Source organism: Lipomyces oligophaga (assembly GCF_038497815.1).
Source record: "Lipomyces oligophaga strain CBS 7107 unplaced genomic scaffold V1516scaffold_5, whole genome shotgun sequence".
NCBI classification, from domain to species: Eukaryota; Fungi; Ascomycota; class Lipomycetes; order Lipomycetales; family Lipomycetaceae; genus Lipomyces; species [Lipomyces] oligophaga.
In genome coordinates, this window is record NW_027117789.1 from 1,003,769 (window position 1) to 1,018,478 (window position 14,710).

A 14,710-nucleotide genomic window follows, 5' to 3' on the forward strand; every position below is an offset into this window, starting at 1 on the left:
CATTTGTGATCAGCGTCACTTGCTCTTAATACAAATCGACAGCAGCGAATATGACAAAGACACGATTGAGGAGAACCGAATCTGATTACACAATGCATACGGACAAGCCGCGTCGAGAAGTGGACCGATCAGGTAGAGACTTGTGAATAGATCACTGAGACACAGCGCCAGTGCGGCATCTCTAGTTTTGGACAGCTAAACAGCCCGATTTGTTGGCAAATTTATAGATAGTGAAGCTGCAAGCAGCCGTACCATCAAAGAAGAGGTTGAGGGGAGGGGAGGAGGGGAAGGTAGACGATCTGCAGAGCTCGATCGCTCGATAACATAGCTAGTCTGGTCACAGAGGAGAGATAACGGCCAACGTAAGACATCTGTCAAGGGATTTGCAGCATATCCGGTTGGTTTAAATTTAAGTGGGCAAAATGCATTTCTGAATAATGCAAGAGGCATAGCTCGGAATAGAGCGAAAATAGTTGCAAGGATTGTGCAGGAGGAGAAGAAGATCTCTGGATCCACAGTGATTAATTTCCAATATTGTATGTTCCAGCTCGAGTTGTTCCCACCGAGACCAAGACTGGGAATTTCAGAATGGGCTGATGAGGTCAGTGACAACACTCCAGACAGTATCTCTGAAGTGTGAAAAATATGAAAAATTGAAGAATGATAGCATTCTCTAGTTATACAAATCGCTATAATAGCCTGCAAAATGAGATGCACTACAGTTTTTAAATTGTAAGATTGTAGATGTGAGGATAGTGCACGCGAGCAAGGAAGTCGTCCATAGAGAACAGCGATAAAGGGCCTTACGCTACAGTCGAACTGGATGGTTGGGAGCGATGCAGACCACTAGTAGTAACAATAGATGCGCTAGTGATTGAAGTGATGTGCAGTGGCGCAGGATCAGATCGTACGGACGGATGTCCACTCATCTGGATTGACGCATATGACCCTTCGCAACAAGCGTCTAGAGAGCTGCAAGTAGGATCGATCGCCATGCACTCCATCAAGCCAAGGCGAACAGGTAGAGAAGGCCGGTCAAGACAATACAAGATGGAGTAGCTACCGACAGGTCATCCTGACAGATCAAGGACCTCTTCGCTGTCGCCCTCAAACCGTGCCCGACACACATACCGTAAAGTAGCCAACCACAAACACATAGCTGTCTCTCTCAAGCATTCTTATCGTCATATCAAACTCATCACAACACTATATTTTGCAACTATCGCGTAATCTTGAAAATACGTCGCCATGGTATCGCTCGTGATCGCCGCAGCACGTGAAGAGAATCACGTGCACACACCGTGTTTCGGCGCGAGCACGAGTGTAATAGGCAGAATGCCCCTAACGGGAGTGTGTGCCACTGGGACCGATTGGGAGGAAATCGAGTCACGCAGGACCGGTTTAGTCACCCAGCAAGCACTCACAGGACGATTGCTTCCCTGACGCTTGCTGTTGTTTGCCTGTGTTCGGATCTCTTTATCGCGATATCTTCGGATTCGTTTCTGTACAGCACATTTGCATTTTTTTGTTTACTTTTCTTTCCACAGTTCGGCCGTTCCACTGTGCGCTCCGGTTTGTCGCGATCTTGTTTTGGCTTCCCACTTTCTTCGTCCGCGCCTAGCTCTTCAACCCGCTCCTCTATCTTCCTCCTAGAATTGCCCCTCCGCCTGTCGCGGCACCATGGAACATGATTCTCGTCGGCCGCCGATCCGCCAGACTCACGGGCGTGGTCGTGGTGGAGGACACGACCATGGTCATCGTCATGGTCATGATCGGCCTACTGGAGGCCCTCCCATGGAAAACATGGTCGGAACCTATAAGATTGGCGAGCAGATTGGTAAAGGCTCGTTTGCCTGTGTGTTCAAGGCCACCAATACGGTACGTATCTTCTCTCTGCATCTATCTCTTACCCGTCTGCTTTGATCGATCTTGGATTTCTATTTGCTTTCTACTAGAATTTCTTTTTATTTGATTTTATTTGTTCGGCGGCGCCCCTGATTTATGTTTGATGTCTTGTGCTGACTTCCAACATTAGCAAACTGGCAAGTTTGTCGCCGTCAAGGCGATTGTCAGATCTCTCCTTAAAAAGCGTCTGCTCGACAATCTGGACACAGAAATCCATATTATGAAATCGCTCAAGCACCCACATGTAGTCCAGTTATATGAGTGTGTACAAACCACTTCGCATTTCAATCTTATCATGGAGTACTGTGCTCTGGGTGATCTCAACACTTTTATCTGTCGCCGCGATCGCATATCAAGCAATCCGATTATTGCGAAGGTCATGGCTCAGTTTCCCTGCCCTTCTGAAGGCGGGCTCAACGAGGTTTTGGTTCGCCACTTTTTGAAGCAGATCTCAAGTGCCATTGCATTCATGCGCACCGGGAACTTTGTTCATCGGGATTTGAAACCTCAAAATCTGCTTCTTTGTCCGCCCTGCAGATCCGAATCTGAGGCCCTCGAGCTTGGTTACGCTGGTAGATGGGATTTGCCTGTCTTGAAGCTGGCTGATTTTGGATTTGCGAGAATCTTGCCCAGCACCTCTATGGCCGAAACTCTCTGTGGTTCTCCGTTATATATGGCTCCAGAGATTTTGCGGTACGAAAAGTATGACGCAAAGGCTGATTTGTGGTCTATCGGTGCGATTCTTTACGAGCTTTCGATGGGCAAGGCTCCATTCAGAGCTCAAAACTATGTTGAGTTGATCCGAAAAATCGACAAGAATGAAGACCGTATTCGGTTTTCAGAAGCCGTCCCCGTCTCAGAGCCTGTCAAGCAACTTATTCGAAGTTTATTGAAACGCAATCCAGTCGAGCGTATGAGTTTTCAGGATTTCTTTCAATCTGAAGCTGTCGTTGGTGATATCCCCGATTTTGTCGACTCCAACCCATTTGTACAAAATGTCGACAACGAGCCTACTCCTTCTACCTCTATATCTCCAGTAAACAATAAGCCAGTTCCCTCAGCTCCTTCCTCTGTCATTCCTGCCGAGCTTCAACCTCTGGTGTCTACTCGAAAGTCTGAATCAATCTCTAGCCGTTCTGCCAAGCCAGCAAGTCCATCGAATAATACTCCAGTTGAAGTTTCGCCTCTAGTGCGAACACCCCAGGTTCCTATTCCTCAGCGGAAGCCTAGTACAGCGTCGATCAAAAATGCTTCTGGACCTGGCTCAAGCTCACCACAGAAACCTGTTTCGTCATTTGGGAATCGACGTTCGTCACTTGAACAACGTGCTGCAATTTCTCCGGATGTACAAAAATCTCCTGTCGCCGAGATGACGACTGAACGGTCCAAGTCACGGTCACGAAGTCGACATTCGTCCGGAGCTAGTATTGACGGTCAGCCTGGAATTTCTAATCCATTGTCCCGTACTCCTTCGACTGGCAAGCAGAATCCTCATTCTCGAGCCGAACAAGACATCCTTCTGGAGAAGGAATATGTGGTTGTGGAAAAGCGTACTGTCGTTGTCAACGCATTGGCTGATGAAATGATGAACTCCCCAAATCCGCTGTCAAATGCTGCGGTTCTGCGTCGTGCAAGTTCATCCCGTCACCAATCATTTTCATCTACCGCCGGAGCTGCAATGCAGCGAGTTGGAATATCACCCGATCAGATTCGCCATGGAGAAACAACATCTACTCTTGCACGAGCTCTAGCTATGGCTAGCGCTCGACTTTTTTCTCCCACGAGCCCGTCGCGAAATCTGGATCCAGTTATGTCATTCATTGGGAATGGTGCGATGGATGAATCAGAAGCCGATATTTTGTCACAGCTCCAAGAGACTGCCGCAAAGTCTAGTGCTGTCTACGATTTCGCGAATGTGAAATTTTTCCAGTTAATGCCCGGTTCTTCGACTGCAGAGACTGGATTGACACACCAAGCTGTGAGGGCACTGTCAGAAGAGGCGCTTGCTTTGTATGTGAAATGTCTATCACTTTTGGCTTCTGTGATGGATCAAATTACGGGCTGGTGGTCTCGTAATAAGTCACGCACGGTTTCACAGGATGTTTTGAATTCGGTGGGCTGGATTCGTGATCGTTTTAATGAGACTTTGGACAGAGCCGAAATTGTTCGTATCAAGCTTAGCGACACAGCCGTAAGGCAAATTGAATCAGACAACGAACGGACTCGGAATGATGTTACAGCAGATAAATTACTTTATGATCGGGCCGTGGAAATGTCGCGATCGGCAGTCATGAATGAGATTGTAGAAGAAGATCTGGGAGGATGTCAAACGATGTATGAAACTTCTATTTGGATGTTGAAGGCTATTTTAGACGATGGTACGGGTCGAGACAATCTTGATTCAGATGATCGTCATATGGTTGAAACACGTAAGTTGTGGTTATGAGTTCAGACCAAGAATTTTAGTACTAATAACTGAGTAGTAATCCGAAGTCTCAAAGGGCGTTTGGCTGGGCTTCATAAAAAGATTGAAACATTGATTAGTTCGCCCATTGCGTCAGCTGTCAGTTCACAAGTTATGTGACAACAATGATATGTTTCTGCTCGATGAATAAATAATTTGCATTATCAGTGTGTTGGCGCATTTCGTGAGTTTTAGGATTCGGGATTATATTTGAATTGAGTTATGTATTCGGGCTATACTTGCTTAAAGCTTTAGCTCTCTCCACTATTGTCTATGAATTTATTGGATTTTTTTTTCTATACATATATGTACTTGTGAACTTGTTTATTTTGTTGAGCGTTCGCAGCTTTGCTTTGTCTGGTCAGGAGTAATGAAGGTGTCCGGTACGGTTTAACGGATGGAGCATTATTGGCTGTCTGATTTTTGTACTTTGTTTTAATACTGGGTTAACTTAGAGATTGCTAATTGAACTTTATTTGTCTGTACATTGTTTGTCGGATTAGTGTAGTCATTATTGGGATCTTGAGCGTTGGTGGGATTCTCGCTAACTGATGACTTAACATTCGAGTAGCATTCTGCATGTACTCGACCACAGATCAGCTAAGTTTACGTGAAGGAAAATATGTTAGATAATCGAGTTTAATATTAAGAGCAACTGCCAAGATAACTTCCAAACCGAGTATTTCCTTGTAAAGGGAATATATCATATGTGCGTACCAGAAGAGGTCTATTTATTATGCTCGATAATGAACTCTTCTAATCTCCAAACCGCGAATATTGTCATCTTATATACTCTTATATTGCTTGGCTAGCAATTATAATGTTAATTGAAGATCTCTCACGACGAAACAAATTCCATGAGCAGGTATAGTTGGGACTTTAGTGAAGAATAGAAAATGATAACAGTGCCAGCGAACCCCACGTGTACCCAGCTCCCACACGTGTAAGAGAATATTGGAAATAGGCGCTTGAGTTCTCGGCGTATTGACCAAGTCATTCACGCACGGAGAACATACAATTATCCTGTAAATGAGACAAGTAGTGAAGAAGAAAATATGGCGAGAAGTGGATTTAACTGTTGCATATAGCTGAGCTAAATAGGCATTTTGAATATGACCATTGCTAAAGTTTCTTAGATTTTTGGTCTTCTATCTTTAATTAGATCTGGAATTTAAATTTCAGACATACAAGGAATGAACCGACGACGATTGTTTCGACCGGCTACGGTTAGAGTGTTGGTCATATTTGTGATTCTGGTTGTTCTATTGACTGTGTTAAGCTTGGTTTCAAGTGAAGAGAATCACGACCTAAGGCAGCAGTTAGAGCTGGATAGTGACTGTACAGGATCTTGTCACTTGAATGACCGCAAGAAATTAGTTTCGGTTTTTTCCGAGCGACAGCCTGCAATTCGGAAATTTGATTTCACCGCAGAATATCATGTAGGAGCTGGTCCTGACGGAGCTATCAAACAAATGAGTCTAATCAATGGGGTGTTTCCTGGACCTACTTTATACGCGAATAAAGGTGACACGATGGTAATCCGACTGCATAATAGATTAAACGAGTCTACATCTCTGCACTTCCATGGCATCCATCATTACGGATCGAACGAAATGGACGGTGTCCCCGGGGTGACTCAGTGTGGAGTTCCACCTGGTCATTCGTTCGAGTACCGGTTTAAGCTCGACCAAAGCGGGACATTCTGGTGGCATTCACATTCGTATACGCAGCGGATTGACGGTATGGCAGGTGCATTTATTGTACAAGACCGAGAAAACGACAGTTATTTAATTGGCCGCGACTATGATGAAGACGTCGTGGTCTTGCTACAGGACTATTATCATGCGCCTGGTGAAGACCGATTTGCCTATTATCTTTCGCGGACTGCTGCTGGGTTTGAACCTGTACCTGAAAATGGACTTATCAATGGCCATGCGTGGGAAAATATCTGTAGCAGGGCACATCATTTAACACCTTGTGAAACCATGGCCAAAGACAACCCTTTCGAGTTTCAATTTGTGCGTGGAAGAAAATACAGATTGAGATTTATAAACATTGCCGCACTTGCAGAATTTTCGATTTCTCTTGATCGGCATGTTTTGACTGTGATCGAAGCAGATACCTCGGATGTCATGCCGATTGACGTGCATTACATTCCCATCGCGCCAGGACAGAGATATTCTGCTATAATTACAGCGGAACCTAGACGAGAATCTTCAGATTCCGTTTTATTGCGGGCTGAAATGAATACGGCGTGTTTCAATTATCCGAATGTTGTTTTAGATCCAGAAGTCAAAGCGATTGTGAATTTGGTTTCTGCTACCCATTCGTCCCCTATGCAGAACCTGGTTCGATCAGTGACTACAATCTTACGTCGTCGTGCTCTTAAGGTTACCCACGATGTTTCCATTTCGCATCGATGGGATGATATTCTAGATCCGACTGCATGCGTCGATTTAGATTCGCAATACTTGAAACCAGTCACTGCTATGATCGACGGCGTTCGACAGATATCAAAAGTACCCGACTTTGACGAACGCATGCACATTCATACAAAAACGTTAAAGCTCGAACGCGTCGATCTAGCACCATTTGGATTCATCAACCGTACTTCACACTTATCTGCGATTGGCGCACCGAATCTACACGTGCAGCTTGGATTAGTTGATGCCTTAACTGAAACTGTTGCGGTTCCTACTGTCGGGGGTAAGCCCAACACAGAATTCTGGGGTGGAGATAACCTTATAGCCAATGTCGGCCTGGGACAAGTTATTGAACTTGTTATTCATAATCCAGACGAGTCTGCACATCCATTCCATTTGCATGGGTTTGAAATGTACCTTGTTCGCACACATAGTGCCCGGATAGGTGTTGGTGCCTGGAAAGAAGATTATGCAAACTTATATAACTTGACAGATGTTGTTCCTCGTGATACAATCACGGTTCCTAGACTCGGTCATGCAGTCGTCAGATTTGTCGCAGACCACCCTGGATTTTGGGCCTTCCACTGCCATATTCTCTGGCATCTTCGTGCCGGTATGATGATGCAGTTTGCAGTTGGCGTAGAACATTTACAGCATGACATGGTCAACCAAGTGATGAAAGATCATTGCAAAATCGAACGCGACCTTGGCTCCGCCTTGTTGAAACCTTTGCCGGGATATCAATACCGCGACGGCATGATCCCGGCTTGATGTACATATTATGTTATACATAGGATTTATTAATTGATGAAAGAAACTCTTATCATTTATTTCAATTCAAGCTAAACCTCAGACAAACATTATAACTATTATATCGTAATGTCATTTGAGCCTATTAATTTTTTCTCTGGTGTGTAAGTTAAAGTTTCGTATTCGTTCGAGTCGCTCGACTCATCGTAACCAATGCATCACTTTCCGGCCGCTCGACTTTTTCGTACGACAGAATATCTCGATGCTTAAGGTTGCGGCCTGCCTCATCGGCCAGGGCCAATACTCGCATACTAACGCTCGGCGAGTCACGGCGGTTCTTGCCTTCCCGTCTGAATATCGAAATTCGTTCCACATAAGTCCACAGTTTACCCTCGGGTTGAATCTGAGACGTTCCCGAAAACGTACTATTATCTCCTGGTGCCATTAGTGCATCCTTTCTATTTCGAGTTGGGAGCCAATCGGGAGCCAGAGACATGATTGAAGGTAATCGTCCAGACTTCGAACGCCGAACAACAATGATCCCTTCATCCTCAAATGCGGCAAATGCAGATCTAAGCATCTCCTTGTTTACAGCCTCGAAATATGACAAGTCGCCTTGCGCATAAATTGTCTTTCCCAGTAGTTGGGCTGTTTCTAGAAACTCCGTCGCAGCGACCCAGAGAGTTTCGTCGGTGCTTGTTGCACTTGATTGATCAGCTAAATCGCTTTCAAGAGGAGTCAACATGAACAGCGAAGCGGCTGCAAGCCAATATCCGTCACAAAAAGGCCAAAGCAAAAAACAATAGAAATCGAAATACTCGCGGCCTCGTTCCCGTTCCCGAACGCTTAACTCGATAGATGCAGCGTCATCGGTAATAGATATGACTCCTTGGTCTCTCAGTAATTGGATACTTTCCCAGAAATTCGCACGTATACCGCCTGGCTGTTGGGCATATACAAACTCAGCTGCAAACAATGAAGATAAAAATTTACACTGCTCAAGAAGGTATTTAATTGGCACACGCTGATTCGAAGGGCCTCCACCTTGTTTGATCTTAGTATACATAGCCACTGCCACTGTTGCATCCGACACAAAAAGATGAATCACCATATTTCGATAGAAACTCAACTGGAATCGGTCTTTGGCATAGTATGTACGTTCAAGCAATGATCCATTGTCTCCGTTTATTCCAATCAAAGACTCCAGCACTTCTAGTGATCGATCTAAAATCTGCTCCATAGATAATTTTCCGAAATCAGCTACTCGGCCACCTCGTTCTTGAATTCGCAAACAGAGCCATTCTAAACGACGAAGAAGCTCCGTATGGCCTACTCCACGTCCTCGTAGTGTAAGCAGCACTGTCCCAACAAGTGCAGTAGGCATCACTACAGACACTTCGTTAATATCCGAAAGTACCCGATAACCAAGAGATCTTAAAATTTGAGTTCTAAATGCGGAATTTTCAGTGACTTGCTGAAATGTAGGCGGCTTTGTGCCAGCTGCAGTATAGTGATCAATCTGTGAAGAAATAAAGTCGCGTAAACTCCAAGGATCGTGGAAGCGTATGTCGACTCGTCCCATCTTTAACGACAATATTTGGCGAGATTCGAAAAATTGGCCTAAAGTTTCCTTGCGTTTCTGAGATCCCAAAAGCTCGCTAACGTAGCTTTCTGTTTCAATAACCCGATCATACTGTGTTGAAACAGGTACAATCCAGCAATCTTCAACTCGACCAAAGAGAATGGAATCAAAAATAAATTTCAAGATCCCAAATTTAGGCGGAAGAAGCTTTCCTAGACGAGATCGTCCACCCTCGATGAAGCATTCGAAATTATAGCCTTCAGAAAGTAAAGTATCAACATAAGCCTGAATTAGTGCGCTATATAATTGATCATCACCAAAGGATCTGCGCATCCACATGGCACCCAGACGCTGAAAAAAATCAAGTTAGTATGGTGCATGTACAACAGTAGGTTTGGAGCTTACGTTCAATGCAGGACCAACAACCGGAATATTAAGGTTATCTCCTGCAACTATAGTTGGTAGCGAAATTCCGAGACGAAAACAGATTGCTTGCATGCAAATATAATCGATATGGCTTCTATGGCAAGGTAAAAACACTAGACTTTGACCCTTTGAAGCGGCCATTGCAGCGGTCCGTTTCAAGCTTGCGATTTCCTCCGCGTTGACATGTAGGCCTTGGTTATAAGAACGACCAAGAATTTGCATGACGATATAATAGGCCACACGACCTATTATTTTGTACTCGAATTTGCAAATCATAGTCTGCGCAAGCTGTCTTGTGACATCCTGGAGCCAGCGTACAACTTTATCCCGTCTGAGCTGTCGGTCCTCTGGCGAGCTAGCCTCAGCCACGGGACTACTTTCCATGAACTGATCTGCCAAAGTGATTATACGCTCATTTAGAAGCGGATTTTTTAGGACTCGAGACAACATCTGGTCTGTAAATCCGCGGTAAAATATCCGGCGGCCAACATAGTTGTCGTAAGAGCGGTAGGATGTGCCAGCGATATGTTTTCCGACTTCGGTGAGGAAGCTTGCAGGTTTCTCGCGGAAACGAGTGAATTCAGATGTCAAATTACGGGTAGCTGACTCAGTCAGAATTGAAGTCGAGCTCGTAGACCCTGCAGCAGACTGTCTACTCGATGTAGGCTGCAGCTGGCCGCCGTCGTCTTCCAGCGCTAGACCGGCCGAGGAATCCCGGAGCAGATCCAGTACCGACGCGTCGTCGCGCTGAAGAAGATCAAGGTCGACTCGACGCCGCGACATCTTGTATTAATTCTGATATTCCCACGAGTTTAGTAGTTTTTTGTCTGAAATCTGGCCTTCCGCCCGACGATCTTCGACAGCATGTCCAAATCCGTCCGTTCAACAAAATCTCATCGAACAACAGCCGTTTCTGAGCCATCTTCCCCTCACAAGCCCCAAGCCTCAAGCCTCAGCCTCAGCGCCAGCCTCAGCTTCAATCCCAGTCCCCACAGTTTGTTAAGGTTTTTACTGTCAGCCCCGCGATGCGCGGTGTCGCCCAAACTGGAAGTCTGCCCGTACCCAGAATCTAAATACGGAAGGCGGTCGCTGTCTGGCGGCTTCTTTGTTGATGCCGATAAGACGGCGTAGAACGCGATATTGAGAGAAATCACAGACCATTTCGAGCAGAAGAACGGCAGTGAGGATACATTTGCAGAGATATTCTTGGATACTAGCTACAACTCGTCTTTTACGGCACTAGTTCTTTTCTTTCGACGAAAATGCTCGACTTGTCCCAGCAGGACTCAGACTGCGCATCGCTGCAGTCGACTCCCCTATCGTCGCCTGCTTTCTCCCGTACTTCATCCTTTTGCACGAGTTCCTCGCTAGTTTCTTCAGTACACGTCACAAAAAATGAATGTTTAGCGAACAGAAGGCTTGATTTGGACATATGTGGCGATGAGGGCCTAGCCAGTAGACATGCGCTAAGCATGAACGGCGACAATGAAGACGAAGACGAAAGATGTTCACTTTCGCTCCATCCTCATGGCCGGAAGTCGCCTACCTTTCTAGATTTGCTGGCTACGCCTCCTATTCTTTCGACTATTGCCCCTCATCTTTCGCATACAGATCTACGTCGGCTGCTACTTGTTTGTAGATTTGCCAACGATGCATTGGCCTCGTCAAGCGGTTACTGGAAGATGCTCATAGGTGAAGCTATCAAATGCGACTTTCCCGAACTGCAATGCGAACTTGCTGCGGACCACGACCGAGGAGTATGCCATCTCTGCGAGCGAGTCATGTGTAGGGTATGTTATGTTTCTGGTGTTTATGTTATCTCCCTGTCCGCCGTGTGACTGATTACGTCGTAGTTTTGCTTGCCTGCAAAGGCTCCGGTCGCAACCGCATACTCGCCGCGCTCACGAGCTGTCTGTTTGTTATGCTACCCTTCCATTTATATCGGCAACTGTCAATGCTCTATATCTCAGCGTGAGTTCTATATTGTTATTTTAGTTATTAATTTCTATCGACTGACTCTCTTTTGTCTTAGGTTGGATCTGTCCACCCTGCCATCAAGCCGAGCAATCGCGTGATCGTCGACATTTGTGGCTATCTACTGGTCGGCCTCTCTCATGCTACATTTGCAAACAGCAAGTCGCAGGATCTTCTCCTCAGCCGCGATCAAACTATCTATTTTCTAGTTCTCCTCCTACCGGTCCACTAGGCCCTCCTCCATTTTCCTTGTCGTCCTGTTCTTCATTCACTGGCATAACCGTCCCAGACCTTTCTTCATTAACTATGTCGTCCTCACCTCCACTTTCATCATCAGCTATGAACTTCTCTCCCTCTACATCCCAGTTATCCCATAGTTCTTCACCATTATCGTCTCACATGTCAGCTGTCTCTTTGACATCACCGCTCTATTCCCAATTTGATACCTTTTCTAATACTTCGGCATCATCTTCTATTCCAAATCTCCACTCATTATGCAGCTGGTGCCAGAAGTGGATATCCTGAGCTGGCCCATCTCTCTTGGTTTCCTTCTTATAGATTTTTTTGTTTTGTCTCTTTTCGATTCTAGTAATCGCTCGTTCTAATCGTCTTTATTGGGGAACGTTTCGGTATAGAGGTATATATGATAGGTGTAATCTAAACGAACGGTTTGGTTGTTTTGTCAGCTTTTTTCTAGGTCAGGTACATGTATATTGTCTCTTTTTGTTCATGGGTATCATAGATTTAGATCTGGGTTCGTCAATTCCTATTTTCCATTTGTCAAATGTCTAATTGTTCAAGTCTTTATAATCTTAATAAACTAATCTCTTTGTCCCAAAAATCCAACAGTATTTCTCCTTCCAATCTCCTAGCAGTATTATTCAAGAACCGCAATAATGCCGATCGGACTCACAAGCATACTCCATAAACCTTAATAAAACAAATAATACACCAACTAATAGAACACAAAGTTAGATAATCAAACTATCAAATAATCAAATCACTCAAATAAAAATTAAATCAATTGAAAACTTCATATATATCAATAAACAAAAAGATAAAAAATGACTCGCAAATCCGAAAAGCTTCAAATAAATTCCTCCTATTCTTGATCCTTTTGTTATAACCTCTTATCATCCCCAGTCATATTCGATTCTTTACCGTGATGGTTGCTGATACGCAAGCTCTCGTTCTCGAGTCTCACGATCTCGTTCTCGGCCTACTTCCCGCTCTCTTTTTAGCTCTCGTTCACGTTCTCGTGCACCACTCTTTTGATCTTTCCTAATCGGAATCTTGATTCCTTGCATCGCAAAGCATTTGCTTAAACTCGTACTTTCAATCACTCCAGGAAATTTCTTTGCAATATACACCTTGAACGGTGCTGAGAACGTAGTTGCTTGAACACGTACTGTCCCAGTATTCACGACCAGTACGGGCTGCTGAGAATTGGATGGATCGCTCTCACTAACAGATCCTGGTATCAGCTGCTGCTGTCTATCGCTAAGTTGACCATCTAACGCTCCAGTTGGCGTCATTATTGATCGCGTAGCTGCTAATGATTGCTGCGACACTAATGGTGCACCAAGGTTAACGAAGGAAGCCTTTAACTTAAACTCACCCTCGGTACGAACTGATAAATCTTGCAATACAAACCAAACCCCAAGATTTCCATCTGGATCATGGAGCTTGAACGCTGTAGCAACAACGCTGCCAATCAGATTCTTGATAGGAGGTGCCACGAATGTAAGTGTGGGCGGTGCATTTGCTAACGCCGGTACCGTTGTGGATGCGTTTGTTGTATTTGGCAGCCCTGAGGCTCGAGATCCTTGGCCTCGAAACGGTGACGCCGATGCCGCTGACACTGGCAACGTAGAAACAATAGACAAATTTCGTGTTTCATCTACAGACCAAAGTTCGACTGTTAATGCAAAAAATGATACATCAAGTCGTGATATATCTGCTTCTCGTCCAGTAGCTTTATCCGTGATGATTAGCTGAATACAAGGCGGTGGAGTGATGGGACGGCGATCCTGCATAAATTAGCTCAAGAATATCCAGTTCAAAATGATTAGTTCTTACTTTATCGCCAAATCCGCACATACGCGCGTGAATCGGCTGCTGGACTACCCTCAGCGAATATCTGTAGGGATCTTTAGGATCCTCGTATACACCATTCTGGATCGACGTTGAAGAATATAGCGGAAGGCTCTGCTGGCCAAGGGCGATCGCGTTTGGAATTGATGGTTGGGATCCTGTAGTGTTATGCGCGGGCTGTTGAAGAATCATTCCAGAAACTGGAGAGTGGGGACGCGGAAGGAGGGGGGCATGTCTCGTAGGCGTGTATTGCTGAGATGATTGATGAGTATATTCTGTCGACGGGCGATAGGCTATGGAAGGCATTGTAGTATGACCAAACTGCTGAGACTGTTGTTGCTGCTGCTGTTGTTGTTTTTGTTGTTGTTGATGTTGCTGCTGTGATTGAGTACTTGGTGTAGGTCCCGATGCCTGTGAATGAGGACCCTGCTGATTCATTTGTTCCGACATGGGAGGAAGGGATGGAGTGACAAACGATTTAGGAGAGGGTAGAGGAAACTGTTGGACACCACCAAGTTGCTGGTGTTGTTGCACCTGGTGAGATTGTTGAGACAATGGTTGCGAGCTTTGCTGATGCTGCTGCGGTATGGACATCTGCTGTTGGGTCATCTGCGGTGGAGGCGGTGGTTGCTGTTGTAGGGATGGATCTTGATATGAATACTGGTGTGGAAAAGCAGGACCAGGAAGACCAGGCTGAGGTGCCTTCTGAGCCGAGGATGCTGCCATGGGCGAGGGTCTAGGCGGCAGAATCGAAGGACCAGATGGAGGATTGGAAGTCGGATAAGATTGCGCAGACTGGTAGCCGTACGGAACGAATTGGTTCTGAACATAAGCTGCCTGTGGAGCAGAAACTGTAGGTATAGGCGACAGAACTGTTGTACTGCCTGCAGTGGCAGGGGCGTACGGGGCAGAGCCTGACGGAGGTGTCATGGATAAAAACTAGCAGGCCCAACAGCCAACAGGCGAAGGCGAACAGGCCATAAAATAAAGCCAAAGAAACTGACTCGGCTGAGTATTACACAGGTAAAGATAGTGGTCTGCCCTGTTTTTGACAGAAAAACGAAGACAAGACGAAAGGAATCTTGAAAGAAC

The 14,710-nt window shown here is 45.4% G+C and overlaps 5 protein-coding genes across 5 annotated transcripts; 3 read left to right on the forward strand and 2 right to left on the reverse strand.

Moving 5' to 3' along the window:
* Nucleotides 1-1,680: 1,680 nt before the first annotated feature.
* V1516DRAFT_626191 (kinase-like domain-containing protein) lies at nt 1,681-4,489 on the forward strand (the record flags this gene model as incomplete). Its single annotated transcript, XM_066919736.1, has 3 exons — nt 1,681-1,878; nt 2,036-4,334; nt 4,389-4,489. 3 exons carry the CDS (start codon nt 1,681-1,683, stop codon nt 4,487-4,489), a joined length of 2,598 nt encoding a protein of 865 aa, XP_066776939.1.
* Nucleotides 4,490-5,562: 1,073 nt separating this feature from the next.
* V1516DRAFT_626388 (Cupredoxin) lies at nt 5,563-7,563 on the forward strand (the record flags this gene model as incomplete). Its single annotated transcript, XM_066919745.1, has 2 exons — nt 5,563-6,681; nt 6,760-7,563. The coding sequence occupies 2 exons, from the start codon at nt 5,563-5,565 to the stop codon at nt 7,561-7,563; spliced, it is 1,923 nt and encodes a 640-aa protein (XP_066776940.1).
* Nucleotides 7,564-7,571: 8 nt separating this feature from the next.
* V1516DRAFT_639584 (acyltransferase-domain-containing protein) lies at nt 7,572-10,430 on the reverse strand. The gene is made up of 2 exons (XM_066920086.1): nt 9,530-10,430; nt 7,572-9,475 (listed from the first exon to the last, which is right to left on the reverse strand). The coding sequence occupies exons 1-2, from the start codon at nt 10,331-10,333 to the stop codon at nt 7,712-7,714; spliced, it is 2,568 nt and encodes an 855-aa protein (XP_066776941.1). The 5' UTR covers nt 10,334-10,430; the 3' UTR covers nt 7,572-7,711.
* A 241-nt stretch (nt 10,431-10,671) lies between these two features.
* V1516DRAFT_677425 (uncharacterized protein) lies at nt 10,672-12,365 on the forward strand. Its single transcript, XM_066922584.1, has 3 exons — nt 10,672-11,340; nt 11,404-11,521; nt 11,583-12,365. Exons 1-3 carry the CDS (start codon nt 10,813-10,815, stop codon nt 12,047-12,049), a joined length of 1,113 nt encoding a protein of 370 aa, XP_066776942.1. The 5' UTR covers nt 10,672-10,812; the 3' UTR covers nt 12,050-12,365.
* Nucleotides 12,275-14,710, reverse strand: V1516DRAFT_677427 (velvet factor-domain-containing protein). Its single transcript, XM_066922585.1, has 2 exons — nt 13,604-14,710; nt 12,275-13,554 (listed from the first exon to the last, which is right to left on the reverse strand). The coding sequence occupies exons 1-2, from the start codon at nt 14,546-14,548 to the stop codon at nt 12,682-12,684; spliced, it is 1,818 nt and encodes a 605-aa protein (XP_066776943.1). The 5' UTR covers nt 14,549-14,710; the 3' UTR covers nt 12,275-12,681.

Bases quoted from the DNA above. Each gene is read 5' to 3' on its own strand.
- V1516DRAFT_677427 (XM_066922585.1), bottom strand. From the start codon at position 14,548: ATGACACCTCCGTCAGGCTCTGCCCCGTACGCCCCTGCCACTGCAGGC. The intron at 13,555-13,603 runs GTAAGAACTAAT...TAATTTATGCAG, and splicing joins TGTGCGGATTTGGCGATAAA to GATCGCCGTCCCATCACTCC.
- V1516DRAFT_677425 (XM_066922584.1), top strand. From the start codon at position 10,813: ATGCTCGACTTGTCCCAGCAGGACTCAGACTGCGCATCGCTGCAGTCG. The intron at 11,341-11,403 runs GTATGTTATGTT...ATTACGTCGTAG, and splicing joins GCGAGCGAGTCATGTGTAGG to TTTTGCTTGCCTGCAAAGGC. The intron at 11,522-11,582 runs GTGAGTTCTATA...CTTTTGTCTTAG, and splicing joins TCAATGCTCTATATCTCAGC to GTTGGATCTGTCCACCCTGC.
- V1516DRAFT_639584 (XM_066920086.1), bottom strand. From the start codon at position 10,333: ATGTCGCGGCGTCGAGTCGACCTTGATCTTCTTCAGCGCGACGACGCG. The intron at 9,476-9,529 runs GTAAGCTCCAAA...GATTTTTTTCAG, and splicing joins TTGTTGGTCCTGCATTGAAC to CGTCTGGGTGCCATGTGGAT.